Below are 22,105 nucleotides of genomic sequence, written 5' to 3' on the forward strand. Positions count from 1 at the left end.
ACAAGTGGGAATAAAACCCTGAGTACGAGAAGGTACTCAGCCAGACTTACCCGACATAACCGAAAATAAATGACACCAAGGATTATGAAGGGCTTTAAGGTAGGGTAGCTGACTCATTCGCAAAAAGAAGCATTTTTAGCATTTCAAGAACCTTTCTAAAAACATTATTGCCAAATTAATTATTATTAACCTGTCAACTAGATTTGCACCTATACTAGAGTAAACATGTGATTAAGCAGATAATGATAACCAATGATCATTACGCAACTTCCATACTGTCATATTCATTATAACTGTCCAAGTGTTCCATAACATTTACTACGATGAAGTAACTCAAGTCAAGTGCTCACTATCCAGGAGCGATGGCGATTCGAATCGATTCCTAACCAGCTGGTGATTTGTTCCTTACACAAATCTCACTCACCCGCTAAAGTGAGATATTGATCACCGAGTCAACTTTCCAGGAACCTCGAGTTTGCCAGGAACCACATGTACCCGGGGGCCGACCGACTGCACTTTGGCCTTATCATCCCGCCCCCGTGTCCTACCACACCTGCTTCGGCACAGTGCGCTGCGGGCAATTTACTCGGCCCAAAAAATCTCCCAGCTTCGCGGTCGGAAGGTACTTTATCCGGCCAGCTAAATGTAAGGCATGCGTTCAACATGACTCGAGGCCCAACAACGGCCGGTCCTTAATCGACACAGACGGAAAACACTACAGTCCAAAACACTGCAAGTCTCCGTCCGGTCTCAACTTCATTTAACACTTAGTTATACCATGACTTCATAGTCATCCAAGCAGATCCAGGTAACCACCTATAGCTCGCAGGTGACAGGAAATCACCCGACTTCTACCGGTCTAAGCCAGCTAAGCATTTACTCGACTGCGGATACCAGGGTAACAAGGATATAGTATAACAAAGGTAAGCAAGGTATAATGCAACAACGGTTGCAAACAACTCCTGAACGTAATACATCAATTAAAGTAAAGCATTTAATTAAATCATTGCAAACCGGGAGAAAAATGCTCCGAGGCTTGCCTCTCTCGAAGGAGCTCGGACGGTGATCGGGGCACTCCGGAAGTTCCTCAACGTCCTCCTCGTCGGCTTCTGGCACTTCCTGCTGCTGCACCTCGAGCTGCTCCTCTGGCTCCTCGGGTATGATGACGGGGTTCTCGGTTTACGATCCTGTATGATGCAATGCGCGTAAGTGCTCATGCAATCGGTGCATCGAAGGAGATGAATGTAATGGATATGTTGAAATGCAAGGTAGTCAACATCGTCCAAGAAACTATACTATAAGCACATGTCATCTACTGCATTCTCTTCTACTACTAATATGTTAAGTTAACATATCTTAAGAAATGCTTCAAAGATACACCAAAGCTTTACTAATTTCTTAATCACACTTAAAGCAACACTTGCTTAAACCCTAATTAATAATAGGTTTGAATAGCAACATATATTTCTGATGATCCTAAAAATCTAAGAAAATTACAGTAGCACAATACTATCCTAAACAGACTACCATAAAAATTTCATAGCATTTGGATAAGCAAACTATCCTACACAAAAATGACAAGCTATAGCATAAAAATGAGCATGAAATTACTTTGTACTATGAAAAGTGTTAAACAACAGAATTAATATTTTTCCTAGGTTCTTCATAGCATATAATGACTGTACAAAATTTACCACATGCATGTTTTATACAAAGTTTGCTCTCTATCAAAAATAACAAAAATCAGCCATTAACGACACTTGAACTACACCTCTAAAGTTTTCCACAGCACATGCATGAAACATATTTTCCTTAGGAAGTACATGACATAAGAAGATTAACAAACTTGAAATCATATTTTTATGAAGCCTATATATTTTTATACACAATTTTCAAGTTATCAGCAATTTACATGATTAAATAAAATTCTATAGAAAAGCATATCAAAAATGACATGCACTATTTTTCCCAAGTAGATCTGGTGATAAGGAACCTAGAAAAATTTGTTTCAACAAATTTGGAGCAACTTTGAGTATCCAAATATTTTGCAAACCATTTCTGTTTTCAAATAAGAATGAATAAATTGAAAACAATTCTTTAAAACTCTACTGGGCCGGCCCGCTGGAAACGAACTGGCCCACTACTGTGCGCACACACATGGCCCAGAACGGCGCAGCCCAGCCTGGCTCTCCTTGGCTCGGCGACTGACATGCGGGACCCCATGTCATTGACAGGGAACAGGGGAGACGGCACACATCGGCGCGGCGATGGCCGAGCTCGCCGACGGTGATCTCCCCGACGAAACCGATGGCACCGGCGTGCACAACAGGTTGTCCCGCACCGATGGAAGTAGAAAATGGACCCCCCCTAGATACAGCGAAGGAGGTCGCCGGCGACAATGGCGATCACAGCGGCGCTGCGCGAGGTACGCCGGCCAACTCCGGCTAGGAAGGGGCGCGAAAAGTGGAGCGGGAGCTTCACCGAGCTCGTGCGGTGGTCGTGCGCGCGAAAAGACAGCTGGAAGAAAGACGGAGGGCGAGGTCCACGGAGCGGAGCGCTCCGGTGAGCTCGGCCACAACTCCGGCGAGAGATTCCCAGGGAGAGGGAGCTTCTCGCTGCTTACCGAGGCGAGCACGAGGTGCGCGAAGATGAGTCGGAGATGCGGGCGAGATGGAGGGCTCAATGGCAAGCTAGGACGGCTGGGCGAGCTTGCTCCGGCGAGGCGCGGTGCGCGGTGGCTATGACGGGCGCGCGGTGAGAGGCAGAGAGGCAGCGCGAGAGAGAAATGCGGAGCGCTGGAATGCGGTGGGCGCACGGGGTGCACAAGACTCGGCCAGCAGCGTTAGGAAGCCCGTGGCGCGTGGCCGTGCGGTCAGGAGCTCGGCGACGGGTGGCGCCACGCGGCGGTCGGCTTCTGCCGGCGTCAGGGCGCAGGCGCGTGAGTGCGGGCGAGCGGGGCGCGGCGTGGGCCTGGGCTGACGAGGCGGCTGCTGGGCCAAGGCGAAGCGCGGAAGCAGGCCAGCACGGTCAGGGCTGGGCTGGGCCGACTTCGGCTGGCGGCCAGAAGCGAGGCGCAAGGCCCACGAAGGTAAAACCAGATTTTTTTTCAAATTAATTTGAATCCCTTTTTCATTCAAACGAATTTTTGGACTAAATTAAAGTAGTTTCAAACTTTGGACCAAAAATGAAAGTTGCTCAAAATTTTATCCTCTACAACTTTGATTACATGACCAAAGTCCAATTTCTTATAGATTTTGAATTACAAAATCAAAGTCAAATTTTAACTCAAAACCCTAATTTTGGGGAATTATTTTGGAAGCAAAATTTTGAATTATTTTGAATACAAACATTGCTCCAAAAATTGAACTAATTATTGCTAGCTGATTTACAATAGCAGTCAAACATGTTTTACTAACCTAGCAAGAAAATTCCAGGGCAAAACAATTCTAATAAGTGTATGCATCATTTACTTTTCACAAACATGTTTCGTATGTTTCGAAGTAATGTTTCAGTTGTTATATGCAAGATTACGCATGTATGAATAGGATGCTTGATGATGCACGATATGTATGATTAGCAATGCCTAAATGCAGGCATAACACCGGGGTGTTACAGCATCCCTATTACATAAGCTTGCGATTACTTTCATATACATTAAGCTTGTGTTGTTGTTCTTGTAATTAGTTAGCTTGTGTAGCTTGCTAGTTACCTTCTTGCTTGTGTAGCATAGAAGTAGCTCCTTTACGTGGCTAATTTGGTTTGTGTAACCTTGTTAGTCACATTGCTTAGTTTGTGTAGCTAAGTAATTACGTTCTCTAATTTGGCATTGGTTGCCTTGTTATTGAGCATTGCTAGTAAGCTTAGTTGGCTTTGTGCTTTTGCTTACTAGCATGTGTAGAAACTCCCTTGTTGCTTAAAGTACTAGTGGCATAGGTTTGTGTGACATTGCTCCTAGAATTGGTTAAATGAGCTTTAGCTAGCCCGGCACCTTTGTTGCTTGATTAGTATCTTTGGAAGGTGCTAGAGAATATAGATAGAGGGGTGTAGTCTTGGCTAGACCGATTGTCTTAATTCCGTACTTGTTTCGGTTAGCCGACGCAATTAATTTTAGAAAAGACTATTCACCCCCTCTAGTCGCAATCTCGACCCTTTCACCCATAGAGATGATCTTGACTATGTGAAAGGTCCTAATATGGCTAGAGGGGGGTGAATAGCCTATTTAAAAATCTACAAATCAACTAGAGCAATTTGATTAGTATGACAAATAGCGTAATGCAAACTTGCTCTAACTCTACAAGGGTTGCAAGCCACCTATCTAACAATTCTAGGTGCAATGATTACTTAGGCACACAAACTTGCTATGTAATTACTCACTAAGAGCTCTCAACCTTGCTACTCTAAAGAGCTCAACTAAATGAATATAAATAATAAAGCAAGCTCTCAATTTTAATTACACTAAAGAGCTTGTGTCAACTAGTTTGCAAGAATGTAAATAAGTGAGTAAGGTGATTATACCGCCGTGTAGGAGATGAACCAATCACAAGATGAATATATAGCCAATCACCGGGAGAATGCCAAAGACAAGAGACAATCGATTTTCTCCCGAGGTTCACGTGCTTGCCAATACGCTACGTCCCCGTTGTGTCGACCAACACTTGGTGGTTCGGCGGCTAAGAGGTGTTTCACAAACCTTGTCCACACGATTGGACACCGCAAGAACCGACCCACAAGTGAGGTAACTCAATGACACGAGCAATTTACTAGAGTTATCTTTCGGCGCTCCACCGGGGAAGGTACAACTCCCCTCACAATCACCGAAGGCGGTCACGAACAATCACTAACTCGTGCCGATCCTTCACCGCTGCTCCAACCGTCTAGGTGGTGGCAACCACCAAGAGAAACAAGCGAAATCCGCAGCGCAACACGAATACCAAGTGTCTCTAGATGCAATCACTCAAGCAATGCACTTGGATTCTCTCCCAATCTTACAATGATGATGGATCAATGATGGAGATGAGTGGGAGGGCTTTGGCTAAGCTCACAAGGATGCTATGTCAATAAAAATGTGCAAGAGTTGTCCCTTGAGCCGGCCATGGGGCTATAAATAGAGCCCCCATTAAATAGAGCCGTTGTACCCCTTCACTGGGCAAAACACGCTCTGACTGGACGCTCCGGTCATACCGACCGGACGCTGGCCCTTAGCGTCCGATCACCCGATGGACGCCACGCGTCACCAGCTTCAAACGATGTTCGTTAGATTTCAACGGCTATGAAGCTGACCAGACGCTCCGGTCAAAACTGACCGGACGCTGAAGCCCCAGCGTCCGGTCGTTTCCAGTAAGCTCTCAGAGGCATATTTTTCTGACCGGACGCATCCGGTCCACCTTGACCGGACGCAGCCAGCGTCCGATGCTCAACCCTTAGCCACTGTGTAGACCGGTCAGTTTGACCAGACGCAGAAACCAGCGTCCGGTGCATCTCAGGTCCAGCGTTCGGTGCAACATCAAAACTGGCGACCTCTCTGCCAGCTCGACCGGACACAGCCTTTCAGCGTCCGGTTGCTGAGTGACCCAACGTCCGGTCAGTAGACCGACACCAGCATCATTTCGACCAACTCCATTTCAACTCTAACTTCTTCACCCTTGCTCAAATATGCCAACCACCAAGAATTTTGCATCCGGCGCAATAGAAAATAGGCATTTCATTTTCCCGAAAGCGCCGAATAGAGAGGGACCCAAACCCATCTCAACCCTGCAAACACCTTGTGCACATGTGTTAGCATATTTTCACAAATATTTTTAAGGGTGTTAGCACTCCACTAGATCTTAAATGCATATGCAATGAGTTAGAGCATCTAGTGGCACTTTGATAACCGCATTCCGATATGAGTTACACTCCTCTTAATAGTACGACTATCTATCCTAAATGTGATCACACTCACTAAGTGTCTTGATCACTAAAACAAAATGGCTCCTACATTTTATACCTTTGCCTTGAGCCTTTTGTTTTTCTCTTTCTTCTTTTCCAAGTTCAAGCATTTGATCATCACCATGCTATCACCATTGTCATGATCTTCGTCATTGCTTCATCACTTGGAGTAGTGCTACCTATCTCATAATCATCTTGATAAACTAGGTTAGCACTTAGGGTTTCATCAATTAACCAAAACCAAACTAGAGCTTTCACTATGTCCACACCACTAAATGTACCAGAGATACACCATCATAACAAACGTACGCACCAGATTATCTCTCATCTATTCTGTCTCTCCTTGCTCAACAAAATCCAACGACCAGCCTTTAATGGATCTCCACCTCCCCCGTCGAGCGCCCTTCCTCCGCCTCTAGCCCCATGCCACACACTAGGCGGCCACAGTTCGATCCCTCCCACGGGTTGTTTTTTCTAAAAAAACGAAACATCCTCTCCTCTCCCCTCCTGTCACCTCTGGACTTCCGCCACCAACACCTTGGTCTAGCTCCGCGCGGCCTTCCTGGCTCCAGCGGCCACCTTTGGCTCGCCGACGTTGGCCAGATCCGGTTCCCCCCTCTACCACCCCACCCCCTTCTTCTTCCTTATCGATGGGAAAAGTTCTTCATAGGGTTTGATTGTCTCGCTAGCCTTTGACGGCAGCGTAGGTGCGGCCATCGCCGTGGTGAGGGAGAAGACGGTGATGCTCGTCCACGGCCTCCGAGGGCGACCTGTGGGCACTGGTTGATGCCGCGCTGGACAAGGCTACGTCGTACTGCCCCGATGAGCTACGCACGCGCCGCGATGGCGTCGTCGATCGCCTCTATGCCGCCACCGCCGGCTGTAGCAACTATGGGCGTCCGCCACCTATTACCGCTTTAGTGGCGGCGGGGCTGGACAAAGACGAGGTGGAACCGGCTTGTTCAGTGGCGGAGGTGGAGGCGACGCGCAAGCTAGAGGCGCGAAGGAGTAGGCCGACGCCCAATATACCACATGCCTATGTCCCACATCCAACTTACTGGATCAATCAAGGTAAAATCTTTGTCTAATTTAAGTGGATTATTATGCCTATGTTTCCCGTTATCTTCAGTATCGAATCTTTTTTATGGTTTTGGATTTCTCCCCTACTTCAAAGGAGCATTGACCGCCGAGTCATCGAGGTGGACCCAAGTGCGCGACGCAGGTTAAGCTTCATGAGTTGGCACACGCACGGTTGAAACTTGAAGTTGGCTGGGACAGTAAAATCTCAAGGTACATTGTGGCAGACATCATTTTAACCGTTCAACAAAATGCAAATCCATTTTGTCAAAAGGAATTTCTGATCATACGTTTATTTGCACATATAATTGTTGCAATGTAATTGTTTAAAAAGGAAAACACCGGAATGAAATGTTCGCTATCAAATTTTGAAGGTTACCAGTTTGTGAAACATTTTTAGTCTGCAGCAAGGCATGATCAAACTGTGGAGATGACATACGCCGGTGTTTCCTTGAATTTTATGCAGCCCGTGGCCACAAGATCCTTCCGAGCTCATCGCTTGTGCCGGATGACCATCAGTTCAAGCCTATATTTCTCGGCAAGGTGCGACTTTCATATTGTGTTCATTGAAGGCTTGTGCGCTTGTGAAATGTGGCACCACATAAGAACAAACACTTGATTTATGAACTACGCTTTTAATGTGGTCAATAAAATTTGAAATGTTGCACAAAATGGCTAAGTATCAATGACAGCACCTACAGGGATATCTGATCTTGGGGGTTAGGGATGCAGAGAGCTTGTTTGGTAATTTTCTGGTATGAACCAATAGATCCTTAGAAATCAAAAGACTGACCTCACTCGTCTCCTGGTTCAAAGTTGCACATATATTTTTATAGAAAATTATTAGCTCCATTCTTGGCTTTCTTTTATGACACATGCAAGTTATTTGCAAACAATTAAAAGGTAAAACTTCACTGTTGCAAGGGTGTTTACTAACTATTTGTACACGAGCAGTTACTAGAAACAAAAGAATAAGCCATTGAGCATGATCCTATATTTTCTTTTCTACTAGATCTATAACAATAATAATATGCCAACTATGATCAATAGAGTCGTGACTTTCAGACTCGAGTTGTATTTACCAATCTGTATTTAGTTCTTTGATTTCACAAGGTTTGAGTATATATTTTTCATTCTCTTCTATTTAGGTACATATTACCTACAGAAATGTTGTGGATTAGTGTTTTTGAAGATGACAAAGAAGCATTCGACATCTGGTACAATGATGTCAGCTATCTATCTAAAGTTTATAAATGTCTTCAACCATATTTCACTGCCAATCTAGGCTAGGAGTACAAGAGCGTTGTGCACAATTAGAGGGGAGGGAGGGAGTGAGGAAGGGAGGGAGCAACAATAACAGTGAACTATAGTAGAAGCAAGGGTAGAGATAATCTTCCGATTCATTAATCATATTTAACTGTCAAAGCATGCATACTCTGTTAAGAGATGTAATGGCTATATTTTGTAACAATGGAGATGCTGGACCTGGGAAAGATATTTGTTCCTTTTTTATTATGGCCCTGTTCGCTTCTCTTATAATCCGTCTTTTTCAGCTTGTTTTTTTTCAGCCAGAACAATGTTTTTCTCTCACGACAAATCAGTCGGAACAGTGTTTCGACTTATTTTTTCAGCGAAGCGAACGGGGCCTATATAAGCTGTAGCTTTGCAGTATGAGTGAAAGATTTTATATTTGTTCTTTTATGAAGGTTGGTGTACCAAAGGAGCGGATAAAAGAGAATCGGTGCGGAAGATAACTTTTGGACTAGCGGCACAATCAGATCCTGAGAAAGGATCATCAGATGCGGTGTGTAAAGGTTATGTGGTTTAGTGGCTAAGAGATTTATAGTATGTTTTTTTTGTGTTTTGTCTGTCAGAGATTATCTGATACCTAAAATTAGTGATATACATATAGTTGTGTGCAGGATTTGAGGGATGATAGTGGATTCATTGAAATTCGTGGGATATAGTTTGGTTGTTAGATTTGTGTTACTGGGTGTCACCGTAGTGTTAACATGGGCAATTTATATGGAAAAAGAAGAGTTTTTTCAACCATATATATCGTTGGATCCGCCCCGAGGTACCGCACGAGCCGCGGCCGTGCAGAAAATGACGTCGCGCTGTGGCCTGCGCACCGTTGTGAGACTGGCAAACGCAGGGTGCGTTCCACATCTCCCTCCTCTCCCCGTCTACCTCTGACCAGTGGGCCATCCCGTCCCCACGCACTGACTCACCATTTCCTCCGACTCTACACGGACCGCAAGTCCGCACTGCACTCCCCACGGCTGCTCCCGCAACCCCCACACCAGCCAAAAAAAAAGACCAGAGAGAACGAGAGAGAGAGGACAAGAGAGAGCGAGAGAGAGGACAAGAGAGAGAGAGGCAGCTGCAGCAGGCCAGCAGCTACCCCGGAGCCTCGCCTCAGATCCACGGCCGCTTCCCCCACTTGTGCTCGCTCGCTCGCCGGCGGCGGACTGCCGGAGCGCCGGGGCCGGTAGGCCGGTCGCCCGCGCCCGCGCCCGCCCGTCCTTCGGAAGCGTCTGTGCAAGGGAGGACAACGCTGCTGACAGTGTGCGTAACCGCCCCCCCTCCCCCCTCTCCAACCCATGACTGATTGATGATTGATTCGTTTACCAGCAGCGATTTCCCACCAGTTTCCTCCGCGTCGCGCGGGGGAGGCCGCATTGGATTAGCCGCGGCTGCGCTCCCGGGACTCGCTCCCACCGACCCCCCCGCGGCGTTTGGGCTGATTGGGGTGATCTAGGGTTTAGCGCCTCATCTGATTCGTGTCTGTGCGGTTCCCGCCCCGTTTCTAGTGCGGCCTCCTGGCCCGATTTGAGGAGGGAGAGGATGGGGCCGATTGAGCTGCTCCTCGTATGTGATGTGATGCCCCTGAGGTGTGAGTGTGACTGTGTGAGTGAGGTGCATGTGGGGGGTTTTGCACGGTGAAGTGGCAGCAGGACAGTAGTGCTGCTGGTACCGTTGGAGTTGGTGGTAGGATGGGGATTTGGTGCTCGAGTAGTGCGAGCTAGCACCGCTGCAGCTCCCGGTGCCATGCTAGGTTGTTGATCCCAAAGGTGTTCGGTTAGTGTAGTATTAGTATGAGCATTGACTGATTTGAGGTTTGACTGAGGGTTGTCGGTTCCCGCGTTGAGCCACCTGTCAAAGGTTCAACGCAGATGGAGATTGTGTGCCGCTGCTTTGTCGGGAGATTTTGCGGTGTTTTAGGACTGTGACGTTCAGATTCAGAGTCATGCAATTAATACTTCCGCAGACAGCCGTTGTTCGCGAGTTCATTGCTTTTAAACTTGGCGAATTCTCTCCTAATAATGATTACGGATAGGCAAGTTTATTGGTTTCGCTTTGTTGGCGTGTGTTTAGTTAGCCTGCATGCCATTAGTCTGAGTGTACGCTTGCCATACGTGGCCGGTGCATGCATGAATTGCATTTGGAATGTTACCGCAGTCCATAAAGCCAGTTGCTGTTGCGATAGGATTTGCAAAAAGCGTCAACGCCTTTCGGTTACTCTTGTTTACTCAGCTCTGTCAGCTATGTCGTGGACATGGGGTGCGATCTACTTAGCCACTGGAATTCCTGGTGATCATTTGGAACAAAAACCCTTGGTAGACATTGCATGCTGTTTTACTGTCGGGACTTGGGAGTATGCATTACATGCATTTATTCATGCCTCCTGTCACGAATTGTATGCAACTGATGTTAGGTACTAGCATATTTTGCTGCTAAACTTTTATGACCATCCAGATTGAGGTCATGTTTCAGTTAATAGAGCTTGTAATGCAGTGCATATTAATTCCAAACATGTTTGGATAGTACTGTATGAGCATTGGCTGATTAGGCGATTGATTGTCTGGTAGGGCTATCAGGCCCCGCGTTGAACCATCTGTAAAAGGTTGAAAAACGCATGGTGATTGTTTGCCATTGCTTCAGCTGGAGCGTTTTCTGTGCTTTAGACCTGTGAAAGATCAGGTTCAGCCTCATGCCTATAATACTTCCTCAGACAGCCGTTGTTCACAAGTTAATGGCTTTGTTAGCAGGTGTTTGGTTAACGTGCATGCCATTAGTCTGAGTGTACACTTGCCATATGTGGCCGGTGCATGCATGCGTTTGTTGTACTGTGTAAAACCAGTTGCTTTTGGGGTAGGTTGTAAGAAGCTTCAATGTCTTTTAGGGGAAGACACTACATTTAATTCTCTTGTTTACTCAGCTTTGTCGAGGATATGGCGTGTGAGCTATTGGAATTCCTGGTGACCATTTGGAACAAGCCCTTGTAGATATTGCATGCTATTTTACTGTTGTGGGGAGTACACCATGCATTTGTTCATGCCTCCTGTCACAAAGAGTATACAACTGGTGTTAGGGACTAGTATATTTTGCTGCAATTTTTTTGGCGACAATCCAGATTGAGCTCATGTTTCGGTTAATAGAGTTCTCGATCCGTTGTCAATCCATAGCTCTCTTCTAATGTTTTGTAGTCATTACTCAATAATTAACATGATTTAAATGTTTTCATATCATACCATACCCCTGGTGGTAGGTGGACCTGGATCCATACACGTGTAGTTTCTTGTTTGTCCATATCCCAGTTTTGCTCCTTCTGTTGTCACAAATTTCCTTTTTTGAACTTGCTGCCATTTGAGATAATGTGTTATTTATTCCTTTGTGCATTTCATCTCTTCCCTGTTCCAGATTGGCAGATTGCTATGGAGCTATAAACTTGCAACATCTAGCTAGGTTTTTGTTTGGCAAACTTTTTTTTGGTCGTTGATTTTGTTCCTTGCATTTTGCAGGCGATTCTCTGATGTCATAGCTGCCCTATTTTCCGGCTGCAAGCAGATGTGATAATGGACAACCTTGGGCATAGAGAAAATGGCAGGCAAAGGCCTGACCAATATAAAGCGGTTCATACTCAGGTTTGTGTAGTTCGTCATCTAGAATTCTTATGCAGCATTTCATATTTAAACTTGTTACTTTGACATATGAAAGACAGACTAAACGTGGCCTAGGACATCTATTCAACTGTTATCACCACTGGATGTTTTGGTGCTTTGAAGCTTGATTTTTAAGGATGTGTGTCCCAAACATTTCTATGAATATCCAAAAAGTTTAAATGCCTTTTCTGCACCAAAAGCATACGATTCCAGCTTTATTTGATAGCTTAAAGTCTGATTATACCAAGACGGAGAAAGATAAAGACTAGTCTACCAGTTGTTCATCTTGACTGACCTAATGGCTGAACTGCTCATAGGTTACAATTTCTACATGGGGAAGGAGGTTATGATGGTGTTTTTTTTTTTTTTTTGAGGAAAGTTATGATTGTGCATTTTTATTGCTCTTTCTGTACAGGTAGTTATAGGCTCAGAGTTCTTATGAGAAAGAGGTTACATCTGGGCCAATGTATCCAATCAGTTCTGCCATTTCTGTGTTGATCATATCTGCTATGTTGTTTTGCAACTTAATGTGTCAAAACGCATTTGCTGTTCCTCATTTTGGAATGAATTATTAGAGACGCAATCATGCAACTGCCTGTACCTTAATGTTGCTGGAGGGAAGTCGGAACTTACAAACACCTCTCATTCATTTTCTCCCAGTCATCTAGATTAAACTTGTCTAGTAGTAACTTCTTTCTGCCGGACATGCTTCAGTGCCTTTGGCTTCTCTCGTTGGGAGTGCCTTTATCATGAGCCCTGTTTATTGTATCAACGAGTACTCAACCTCGATAGTGTAAATTTAATATAATCTAAATTTTGAAGTTATTCTGTGACAAGCAATATTTCTGTTGTTTGCTGTTATAAAATATTTGGTTTCTTGTGCTATATAACTTTATAGCAAGCGGTGTGGAAATTTGTGTTAAATTTCAGCATAGATGACTATTGGTAGCCTGCTAGCTATTTTTGTTTAATGCAAGCATATTTTTCCTAAAGACAATGGACTTATAATTTATTTTCTGTGTTTCAGTGGATGATGCCTCAAAGGCAGCTAAAAGACCATCATAGTATGAATCTCCTGGCACTGATGAATGAGAAGGACAGTGCCATCCGAGAAAGAGACCATGCTCTTGCTGAGAAGAAAGCTGCTATAGCTGAGCGAGATATGGCATTCGCTCAGCGGGATGATGCGATGGCTGAGCGGAATGCTGCAATTGTGGAGAGGGACAATGCCCTTGCTGCACTTGAACTTGCCCGTACAAATGGGTTTAATATGAATAATGGGAATGGATTTCACCAAGGACCTCCTCTCAATGGAACAAAGAACATCCACCACCATGACCAGCTATCTCATGTCCAAACATCCCCACTGCAGCTGGCCGATTCTCCATATGACCATGTCAGGGAGATGCACATATCAGAAGCTTACCCTATCACAACAGCTCCCGGAAGCATCGGGAAGGCTAAGAAGCCAAGGAAGAGTAATTCTCAAGCTTCTCCATTGAAGAGGCCATCAGGTGTACTCCGCAAAACCAAGAAAGCAACCGGTGATTGGAAGAATGGGGGGATGACTGGTGTAGCAGGAGATTCAGCCCGTGCTTCTGTGATGAAGAATGAGTGGAAGGACCAAGACCTTGGCCTGAACCAGGTCGCGTTCGACGAGTCAACCATGCCTGCACCTGCCTGTTCATGCACAGGGGAGCTCCATCAGTGCTACAAATGGGGCAATGGTGGGTGGCAGTCATCTTGCTGCACCACGAACATGTCCATGTACCCACTCCCAGTGATGCCCAACAGGCGCCACGCTCGCATGGGGGGAAGGAAGATGAGTGGCGGTGCATTCACAAAGCTGCTCAGCCGGCTGGCAGCAGAAGGCCATGATCTCTCGATTCCGGTGGACCTCAAGGACCACTGGGCCAAGCATGGCACAAACAGGTACATCACCATCCGGTAGGCCCCGGCGGCCAACGCTGCTGTATCCGCCATTCAAGCTGGAAGGGGGAGATCATACAAGTGCCGCTTCTCCTGCATCCCTGAAAGCCTCACTTGTTCCATGTTCTGTAATGTCATTGGTTTGTAGTGGATGGAGGTAGAGTTTTGCGTTCAGGAAATCACAGCGCGGTAGGTTCCCCCTTTCTTTTTGCTGGACTGGTAAACTGTGCTCGCGAGGCTGGAACGCCGCAGTCCGCGAGAATTGAAGTGTAATTGTAACTCTCAAGAATTCGTCGTGAGATAGCTGTACAGTTTGACCTCTGTTTCGACTGGTGGTAGTGGAATGCCTACTATATATAATTAGCTTCAGGATCATGGCCTTCGTTCCAGACAGGCACATTTTTTGGTGGCTCTGCTGAATTATTTGCAGAACTGACGATCTGTAGTCTTTATTAGGATGCAAGTCTGAAAATGCTCCAGGAGTGAGAACAGTAAAGACCAGCGCAAGTCTGAAAATGGTAAACACCGGTACTCACATTCAGGTAGGTCGTAGACTCGTAGGTGGGGTCTATGCTCAGAGCTCAGAAGAAAAACCAAGGGCCAGTTTAGTTCCAAATTTTTTTGCAAAATGGGCACGGTAGCATTTTCGTTATTATTTGACAAATAGTGTCCAATCATAGTCTAATTAGGCTTAAAAGATTCGTCTCGTGGATTTCGTCTAAACTGTGTAATTAGTTTTATTTTTTATTTATATTTAATACTTCATGCATGCGTCTAAAGATTCGATGTGACGGGGAATGTGAAAAATTTTGCAAAATTTTTGGGAACTAAACTGGGCCCAAGACACAACCCTCTCCGTCCCCAAAGAAATACTATTCTCGTTTTCCAGAAGTAAAACAATTTAACTAGATCTATAAGAAATACTAAATGAATAAATATCATTAGATTAATTATGAAATATCTTCATAACAAACATATTTAGAAACATTTGTATTGACAATATTTTCTATCTGCCTGGTCCAAACTTAATAAAATTTGGCTTATTTCAAACCTAGAATTACAATTTTTATTCTTTTGGAATAGAGGGAGCACTAGGATTAGCTCCATTTAAGCCCCTTTGGAACTGCGAGAGAAGCTGCAGATGGGAGAAGCCATTTTCTTCAATGAAAAGGGTGAAGCCACCTATAGGTTATAGGTTGCTTCTCTGGCTTCTTAGACGAAACCGTTTGGAAAAAAAAAAAAACTGCCAAACATGTCCGGTTAAGATTTTGATGATTCCGAAGCAAAAAACAGGCAAAACAAATCTAGCCAATACCCAAAAGGTTACATGTCACAGCATCAGTCAGTAAATTAGACAGCTACAGATTGATGTTTCAAAATCGAAGTGTCCTCGCGAAATTACTCTCATCCGGATTTCACGAGGCAGTTACATGCCGTTGCATTTGCAGTGGAAAGCAATGTTGATGACATGCAACCTGCAACCAGGCAGGTCTAACCATGAACAGATCCTGGTGGATGAGCCAGCCAGGACAGGAGCAAGTGGAGGGCAAAGCAAGGCAGTAGTAGTTCCAGTTCAGAGGGCGAGCGGGTTGGCGTGGATGGTGACGCGGTTGAGCCTGATCTCGGCGAGCGGCCTGTCCCCGGGGCCGGTCTGCGCCTTCTCCATGAGGTCGAGCACCTCGAACCCGTGGATGACCTTGGCGAAGACGGTGTAGTGGCCGTTGAGGTGCGGCTGCTTGGCGTAGGCGATGAAGAACTGGCTGCCGTTGGTGTTGGGCCCGCTGTTGGCCATCGACATGATCCCCCGCGCGTTGTGCTGCCCACCAAACCAATTTCAGTATTCATTCAGTAAGCGAGGGCGACGGCGAGGGTTCAGCTCGCTCGTCGTCAGAGGATAAATCAATCGAGAAACAAAGCAAGCAATCGAGAAGCCAACCAAATCACTAACCTTGAGGGACTCCCTGAACTCGTCGGCGAACTTGGTGCCCCAGATGGAGGTGCCGCCCTTGCCGGTGCCGGTGGGGTCGCCGCCCTGGATCATGAAGCCCTTGATGTTGCGGTGGAAGACCGTGCCGTCGTAGTAGCCGCTGGCGCAGAGGGCCAGGAAGTTCTCCGCCGTGCGGGGCACCTGGTCGCAGAACACCTCGCACTTGATGTCCCCCAGGTTCGTGTGTAGCGTCACCGACTGCCACAGCCACAACCATCCATCCATCCGTCAGTTCGTCGATTCAAGGAGTCAGCACGGGATACGATAGGATAGAATAGCATACAGATCGAGCGGGAGAGAAGGCTCACCATGGCGCCGCGCGGAGCGTGGCAGGAGGCGCGGAGAAGGCCGGTAAGGGGGAGGCGGCGGGTTTAGGAGGCGGCGAGCCGGCGAGGCAGGCGACGGGTGAAATTGTGGTCTATGCTGTGCTCGGGCCGGAGAAGCGACGAATCTGGTGGTGTCTGGAAGAAGGCGACGTGGGCCGTGTTGGGCTCATGGGTTGTTGGGTCACACTATGTATGGGCCGGCTGGAATTCCTTTGCTTCCCAGTCCAGCCGCCTCGAGGTCGAAAAAATTGCAAAAATGACACTCGAAAGATTGACTCCTTGATTATGATGACACTCGGGTGGATGATAAGTGGGTCCATCTATATCTATGAATGTAGGTCCAGTGTCAAATCTGCAAACGACCAATGTTTTGAGTCCCATTTTTGCAAATCACCCCTCGAGGTCAAAGCGTCAAACGCTGGCTGTTCAAAGAAGGGGGTCCCGACCCCTGTGTTCCCCCAACCTTGGAGTTGGAAAAAAGAAAAAAAAAACTTTGGAGTTGGGGGGTCCAAGCGCGCTCCGTCGTCGGCGCGGATTTTCTCCCGTGGCCCGCGGCACTGCCAGTCGCAGAAGCTCCCGGGCCAGCCAGCGTTGCACAGCGGGATGGCGGGCAAGCAGGACTCTTCGTCGCTTATTCCTCCGCACTGGCCTATGTGGTCTTGTACTCTTGTTGCTCTGTAAATGAGGCACCATAGCTCATGGTCACAACGTGTTCGACAAAATGCTCACTGCCTGTTTGGCAAGTGGCATGACATGAGCCAGAGGCAGCCACGGGCCTCGAACGAAAGGTATACGAAGTGTTGCATATTTGCAGGCAAACGATAGGCATAGGCACCAGGCATCATTGCATCAACAACAATATAACATGATTTTTGCGTGGCAAACAGGAAACAGAATTGTCATGCCAGGCCCGCGCGCTTCTTGCTTGCAGTTGTGAAGGAGCCGGGCGAGCGAAGGCAGGCTTGTTCCTCAAGGCAACATCATCGTATGCGGATGTTCCCACATTTGCCAGGCTCAGAGCAGCAAGTAGCTGTGGAAAGTGGAATTGTAGTTCCGGCACCCATGGCAGCCGCGACACCTTCAATTGCCGCCCTACTGTTACATACTTACATCAGCCGTGCTTGGTGCTCCCAGTGGCCGTCCACTGTGTGGCAAAAGGGCAGTCAAGAATCAGGTGGGCAGGGCACAGAGCCAACATTTCTTTGGCCTCTTACCAAAGCAAAGAATTTGTGCTTTCCTTCAACATGCACCTTCCAGATTGAGTGCCCATCAAATCTGCTGAATGCCACATTGCACTGTACTATGTTGTAAGCAGACTTGCCCCCTTCTCCATCCATCTTATTCTCTAGCGTGGACTAACTGTTAGTTGATCTCCACCAATAGACCCAACGGCCTATTGGGCCCTTATCTCTGCTCCCTGATCGGGGGAGCCCAGCCCTAATCCGGTTGGTGGGCCCCTGTCGCACAGCACACATAAAAGGAAGGTGGGGATGAGAGCTCGGACTACGAGGTTCAACGGAGCCGCTACCCACCTACAGAGAAACCCTAAACCGATCCTAAAGCGTGCTGCCAGCGACGGGATGAGCCCGCCACCACCACTGTCGTCGCCTATGCAGGTTCTCCGAAGCCCCCACTGCCTCACCACCACGCCGAGCACTGGCGTTCGCGAGGCTGCATCCAGGGCGGCATCGGCGTCCACGCTGCCGCTGCGGTGAAGCTCCGCAAGGTCGAGGAGCCTAACTACGGATCTACGGGTTACACACAGAGGTACCAATCCTACGATCCTAACAATGGTACCAGAGCCGGTTGCCTCTGTGTAAGCCCCTAACCCTAATCGGGTAAAAGAAGAAAGAACAGATCCGTGTTCGGATCAGAGAAGATGAACAAAGAAGGGGAAGGGAAGAAATTCGGAAAGAAAAGGTTCAACCGAAACCCTAACCCTAATTTGTAACCCCATCCCAAATCGGGTTAATCCCAAAAGAAGAAGGGGAAGGGGGAAGAAGGGGAAGGGAAGAGATTCGGAACCCTAACCCCCTCATCCCAATCGGAATCAAACCCGAAAAGAAAAGAAATCAAAGAAAGAAAGGAAAACAGAAAAGAAAGAAGAACGGAAACAGGGGTCGGCACACGAACCCTAACCTTAGATCGAGTACGGGAAAAGTGGACACGGTTTCCACAAAGAACCCTAGCAGTTCGTCAGCCTAGGGTGTAGATCTAGGGTTTCAGATTGAAAAACAAAGAAAATGCCCGATCCAGATCGGATCGGGACGGAACTCGAACCCTAACCCTACAAGAGAAAGAGGACGGTCATGTGGATACCTACCTGGAGCCTGGCCATCCTGTCACTGTCGTCGACCAAATCTATGGCCGACGAGAGAGAAACAGAGCCGCCGGGCCGCGCGCGAACAACAGGGCACCGTCGCGAGACTACTCGACGGCGGCGTGCTCCGCAACTGGGCGAGCACGCACGCCGGTGAGGAGCTCCACGGCGGCGCCATCTCGTCTTCCTCCTTCGGTCACCGTAGGTGGCCGCCGCTCGTCCGCCGCAGCGCGTGAGACTAGGAAGAGGAGAAAAAGAGTGGCCAGGGGAGCCACGGGCGCGAACCCCTCGTCGCCACCAGTCGATGGCCACCGCGGCCGCGGCCACCGCCGTCGCTGCGTGCTGAGTTGCGTTGAGAAAAGAGCGGCGACAGAAAGAGAACAAAGAGAGAGAGAGCGGCGAGGAAAATGGACTAGGGTTTTCTGAGGAACCCGACGTCGCCGGGTTTTAATCCGCCCGATCTCGCCGCTCGGCCGTAGGATACAGACGGACGGCGCAGATTCATTGGACCGGCTTTCAGCCCAGGCGGGTGCGCGCGCCAGGCCACTTTCCCAGCCCAGGCCCAGGTTGCGGCCCGGGCGCGGGGGAGAGCGTAGGACAATGCCGCGCGGGCGTGGGCTGTGGGCCGCCTTGCCATTTTGGGCCGACACAGGAAAAGCAAGAGCCCAGTTTCGGTTTTTTCTTTTTCCTGGAAAATTGAAAATACAAATTGGCTCAAAACAAAAATCAAAAGAAAAATAGAAAAAGGTATTTTACCTGTGGGTAAAATTCAAGAAATTGATTGGAAGTTTTTTCCGCTGCTAAAGAAAAAGTATATTCTCCAGTGATTTTGAATCAATGTGATATTTAACTGGAGAAAAAGAAAGTTTTTCAGTAATGTTTATTTCCTGGAAATTGATTAATGGATTAAAGAAAATAGTAAAAGCATTTTTCCCTGTGGATAAAATTCAAGGAAAAGAGAGTTTTTCCACAGCCAAAGAAATTGTTTATTCTCCAGTTAATTTGTACCAACGTGATATTTAATTGGAGAAAAAGAAAGTTTTTCCGCTGATAAAGAAATCGTTGATTCTCTAGTTATTTTGAACCAATGTGGTATTTAATTGGAGAAAAAGAGATTTGTCATGGATTATGATGTTGTTATTTTCTGACCAACGTTGTTAATAACAATATCGTAATTTTAATGATTTATGCATTAATTCTACTTCTGACCAACGGTGATGTAGAATTAGTGTATAAGAACATATGTTAATTTTAATGTTTTATCCATTAATCCTACTTCTGCCCAACGGTGATGCAGAATTAGTGTGTAAGAACAGTTGTGAAAGCTAAAGATTTATGCATTAATTCTATTTCTGCCCAACGGTGATGTAGAATTAGTGTATAAGAATAATTGTATGTTTTGATTTTGATCAACGTTGGAATCAAGGCATGCAAATGGTGTTATTTTTATGTTAAGGAAAAGTTTTGACCTGGTTTTCATCTTGTCTAAGGTGGATTGGGTAGTCAACTCACCGTGTTCCACTGAGTTTGTGACACCGGTGAGGGAGACAAAAGAGAATGATGCCACTTGGGCAACTAAAGAAAGGGATTTTGAATCCCAAAAGATATCCTATGGCTTTTGAGCATAGGAAGTGGGTCACTACAAACAAAAAATGTTTTGCTGTGATAAAGAACATGATTGAACCTGCAATTATGGGCTTAATCCTAGAATGTGACACAGTCACCGAGTACCTCGATAGAATAAAGAGTTAGTTCACTGACACTTCAAAGACATATGCTACTCAGCTGATAAAGCAGCTGGTGATAGAGTGTTACTCTGAAAATGGTGGCATAAGAGAGCTCACGATGCGTTGTCGAAATTATGGCACTATCGTTCAGGCCATATTTCGAGGGGGAGAATGGAAAGACAAGTTAAGAATGATATTCTTCCTCCATTAGAGCTCTCAGTTTTAGAATAATGCAGAGAATGCATAAAAGGAAAGTATGTAAAAAGAATTAAGAAAAGATGACAAACGAAGCGTAGGAATTCTACAGATTATTCACACAGACATCTGTGGTCAGTTTCCTGTAAAGAGTGTGGATGGTAATGATTCGTTCATAACATTCACAGATGATTATTCCCATTATGGCTATATTTATCCAATCAAAGAAAAAAAAGATATACTGGATAAATTCAAGATATTAAAGATTAAGATAGTCAGGTCTGACCGGTGGGGAGTACTGCGGTCGGCATACCCTAAAAGAATGGCATAGTAGCCCAGTATTCGATACCAGGTGAACCTCAGCAGAATAGAGTAGCTAAAAGAATCAATCGTACCCTGATGGATATGGTGGGCAATATGATAAGTTACTCCACCTTATAGTTGAGCCTGTGGATGGATGCGTTAAAAACCCCATTCATATTCTCAAAAGAGTAACAAATAAATCGGTGCCCAAAACACCGTATGAGTTGTGGACAGAAACTGTACCCTCACTAAACCACTTGCGTGTGTGTGAGGGAGCCCTGCTAAGGCTAAAGTATTTAACCCAAACATTAGGAAGTTAGATCCCAAAATAGTAATGTGCCATTTCATTGGCAACACAGAAAAGTCAAAAGTTTTTCGTTTCTACTGTCCAGAGAGACACACAAAGTTTGTGGAAACGAGACACGCTGTTTTCCTAGAGGATGAAAAGATGAGGGGGAGCATGGTAGCTCGAGAAATTGACATTGAAGTGAAGCGGGTGTATGCGCCCACTCTAATGATTCATGAGCCAATTTTCTCACTACATGCTGTCGCTGCACCGACAGTGCAAGATACTATAGTGTCAGCACCTGTTGTTATTCCGTCTGTGGCAACAATGAATGACGATGAGGGACCTGTTCTTCAGGATTCTATAGAACCTATTGCCACATATAAGGGGGAGTGACAACAGCCTCAAACAGTAGATGTGCCAAATATGGAGGCCCCTATAAGGTCTCAAAGAGTTAGAAAATCAGCTATTTCTGCTGATTGTGAAGTGTATAACACTAAGGAATTTGAAATGGAGGATGATCCCACCTCATTTGAAGAAGCCATAAGAAGTGATCATTCATCAAAGTGGCTTGAGACCATGGAAGATGAATTGAAATCGATGAATGCCAATAGAGTTTGGGACTTGAAAATAATTCCTAAAGGAGCCAATACAGTAGGCTGTAAATGGGTCTACAGAACAAAACTTGACTCTCAAGTGAATATAGAAACATATAAAGCGTGACTTGTGGCAAAAGGCTTTATGCAAAGAGAAGGGATTGATTACAATGAGATCTTTTCTCCAGTCTCAGGTAAAGTTTCCTTCAGAATCATAATGGCATTAGTGGCACATTACGATTGAGAATTACATCAGATGGATGTAAAGACGGCATTTCTCAACGGAGACTTAGAGGAAAATGTTTACATGGCACAACCGAAAGGTTTTGTCATGGAAGGAAAAGAACGAATAGGATGCCGCCTAAAGAAATCCATTTATAGATTAAAGCAAGCTTTAAGACAGTGGTACTTGAAGTTTGATCAGTCAATAAAGAATTTTGGGTTTTAAAATAGAATGTAGAGGACAATTGTGTCTATGCAAAGTT

At 46.1% G+C, this 22,105-nt stretch overlaps 2 protein-coding genes and 1 long non-coding RNA gene across 3 annotated transcripts; 2 read left to right on the plus strand and 1 right to left on the minus strand.

Annotated features, from left to right (window-relative positions):
* The first annotated feature begins 9,299 nt into the window (after positions 1 to 9,299).
* LOC136527839 (barley B recombinant-like protein D) lies at positions 9,300 to 14,202 on the plus strand. Its single transcript, XM_066520688.1, has 3 exons — positions 9,300 to 9,573; positions 11,811 to 11,933; positions 12,979 to 14,202. The coding sequence occupies exons 2-3, from the start codon at positions 11,865 to 11,867 to the stop codon at positions 13,900 to 13,902; spliced, it is 993 nt and encodes a 330-aa protein (XP_066376785.1). The 5' UTR covers positions 9,300 to 9,573; positions 11,811 to 11,864; the 3' UTR covers positions 13,903 to 14,202.
* A 708-nt stretch (positions 14,203 to 14,910) lies between these two features.
* LOC136528768 (peptidyl-prolyl cis-trans isomerase CYP18-1-like) lies at positions 14,911 to 16,314 on the minus strand. The gene is made up of 3 exons (XM_066521750.1): positions 16,176 to 16,314; positions 15,829 to 16,065; positions 14,911 to 15,696 (listed from the first exon to the last, which is right to left on the minus strand). Exons 1-3 carry the CDS (start codon positions 16,176 to 16,178, stop codon positions 15,454 to 15,456), a joined length of 483 nt encoding a protein of 160 aa, XP_066377847.1. The 5' UTR covers positions 16,179 to 16,314; the 3' UTR covers positions 14,911 to 15,453.
* On the plus strand, positions 16,296 to 17,509 carry LOC136528769 (uncharacterized). The gene is made up of 3 exons (XR_010777140.1): positions 16,296 to 16,431; positions 16,596 to 16,981; positions 17,081 to 17,509. It is a non-coding gene; the product is annotated as an uncharacterized lncRNA (long non-coding RNA).
* Positions 17,510 to 22,105: the final 4,596 nt, after the last annotated feature.

Source organism: Miscanthus floridulus, chromosome 19 (genome assembly GCF_019320115.1).
Source record: "Miscanthus floridulus cultivar M001 chromosome 19, ASM1932011v1, whole genome shotgun sequence".
In the NCBI taxonomy this organism is placed as follows: Eukaryota; Viridiplantae; Streptophyta; class Magnoliopsida; order Poales; family Poaceae; genus Miscanthus; species Miscanthus floridulus.

Excerpts from the sequence above, each read along its gene's own strand:
- LOC136527839 (XM_066520688.1), top strand. The coding sequence starts at position 11,865 with ATGGACAACCTTGGGCATAGAGAAAATGGCAGGCAAAGGCCTGACCAA. Across the intron at positions 11,934-12,978 it reads ATAAAGCGGTTCATACTCAG|TGGATGATGCCTCAAAGGCA; the intron begins GTTTGTGTAGTT and ends TCTGTGTTTCAG.
- LOC136528768 (XM_066521750.1), bottom strand. Across the intron at positions 15,697-15,828 it reads AGTTCAGGGAGTCCCTCAAG|CACAACGCGCGGGGGATCAT; the intron begins GTTAGTGATTTG and ends TTTGGTGGGCAG.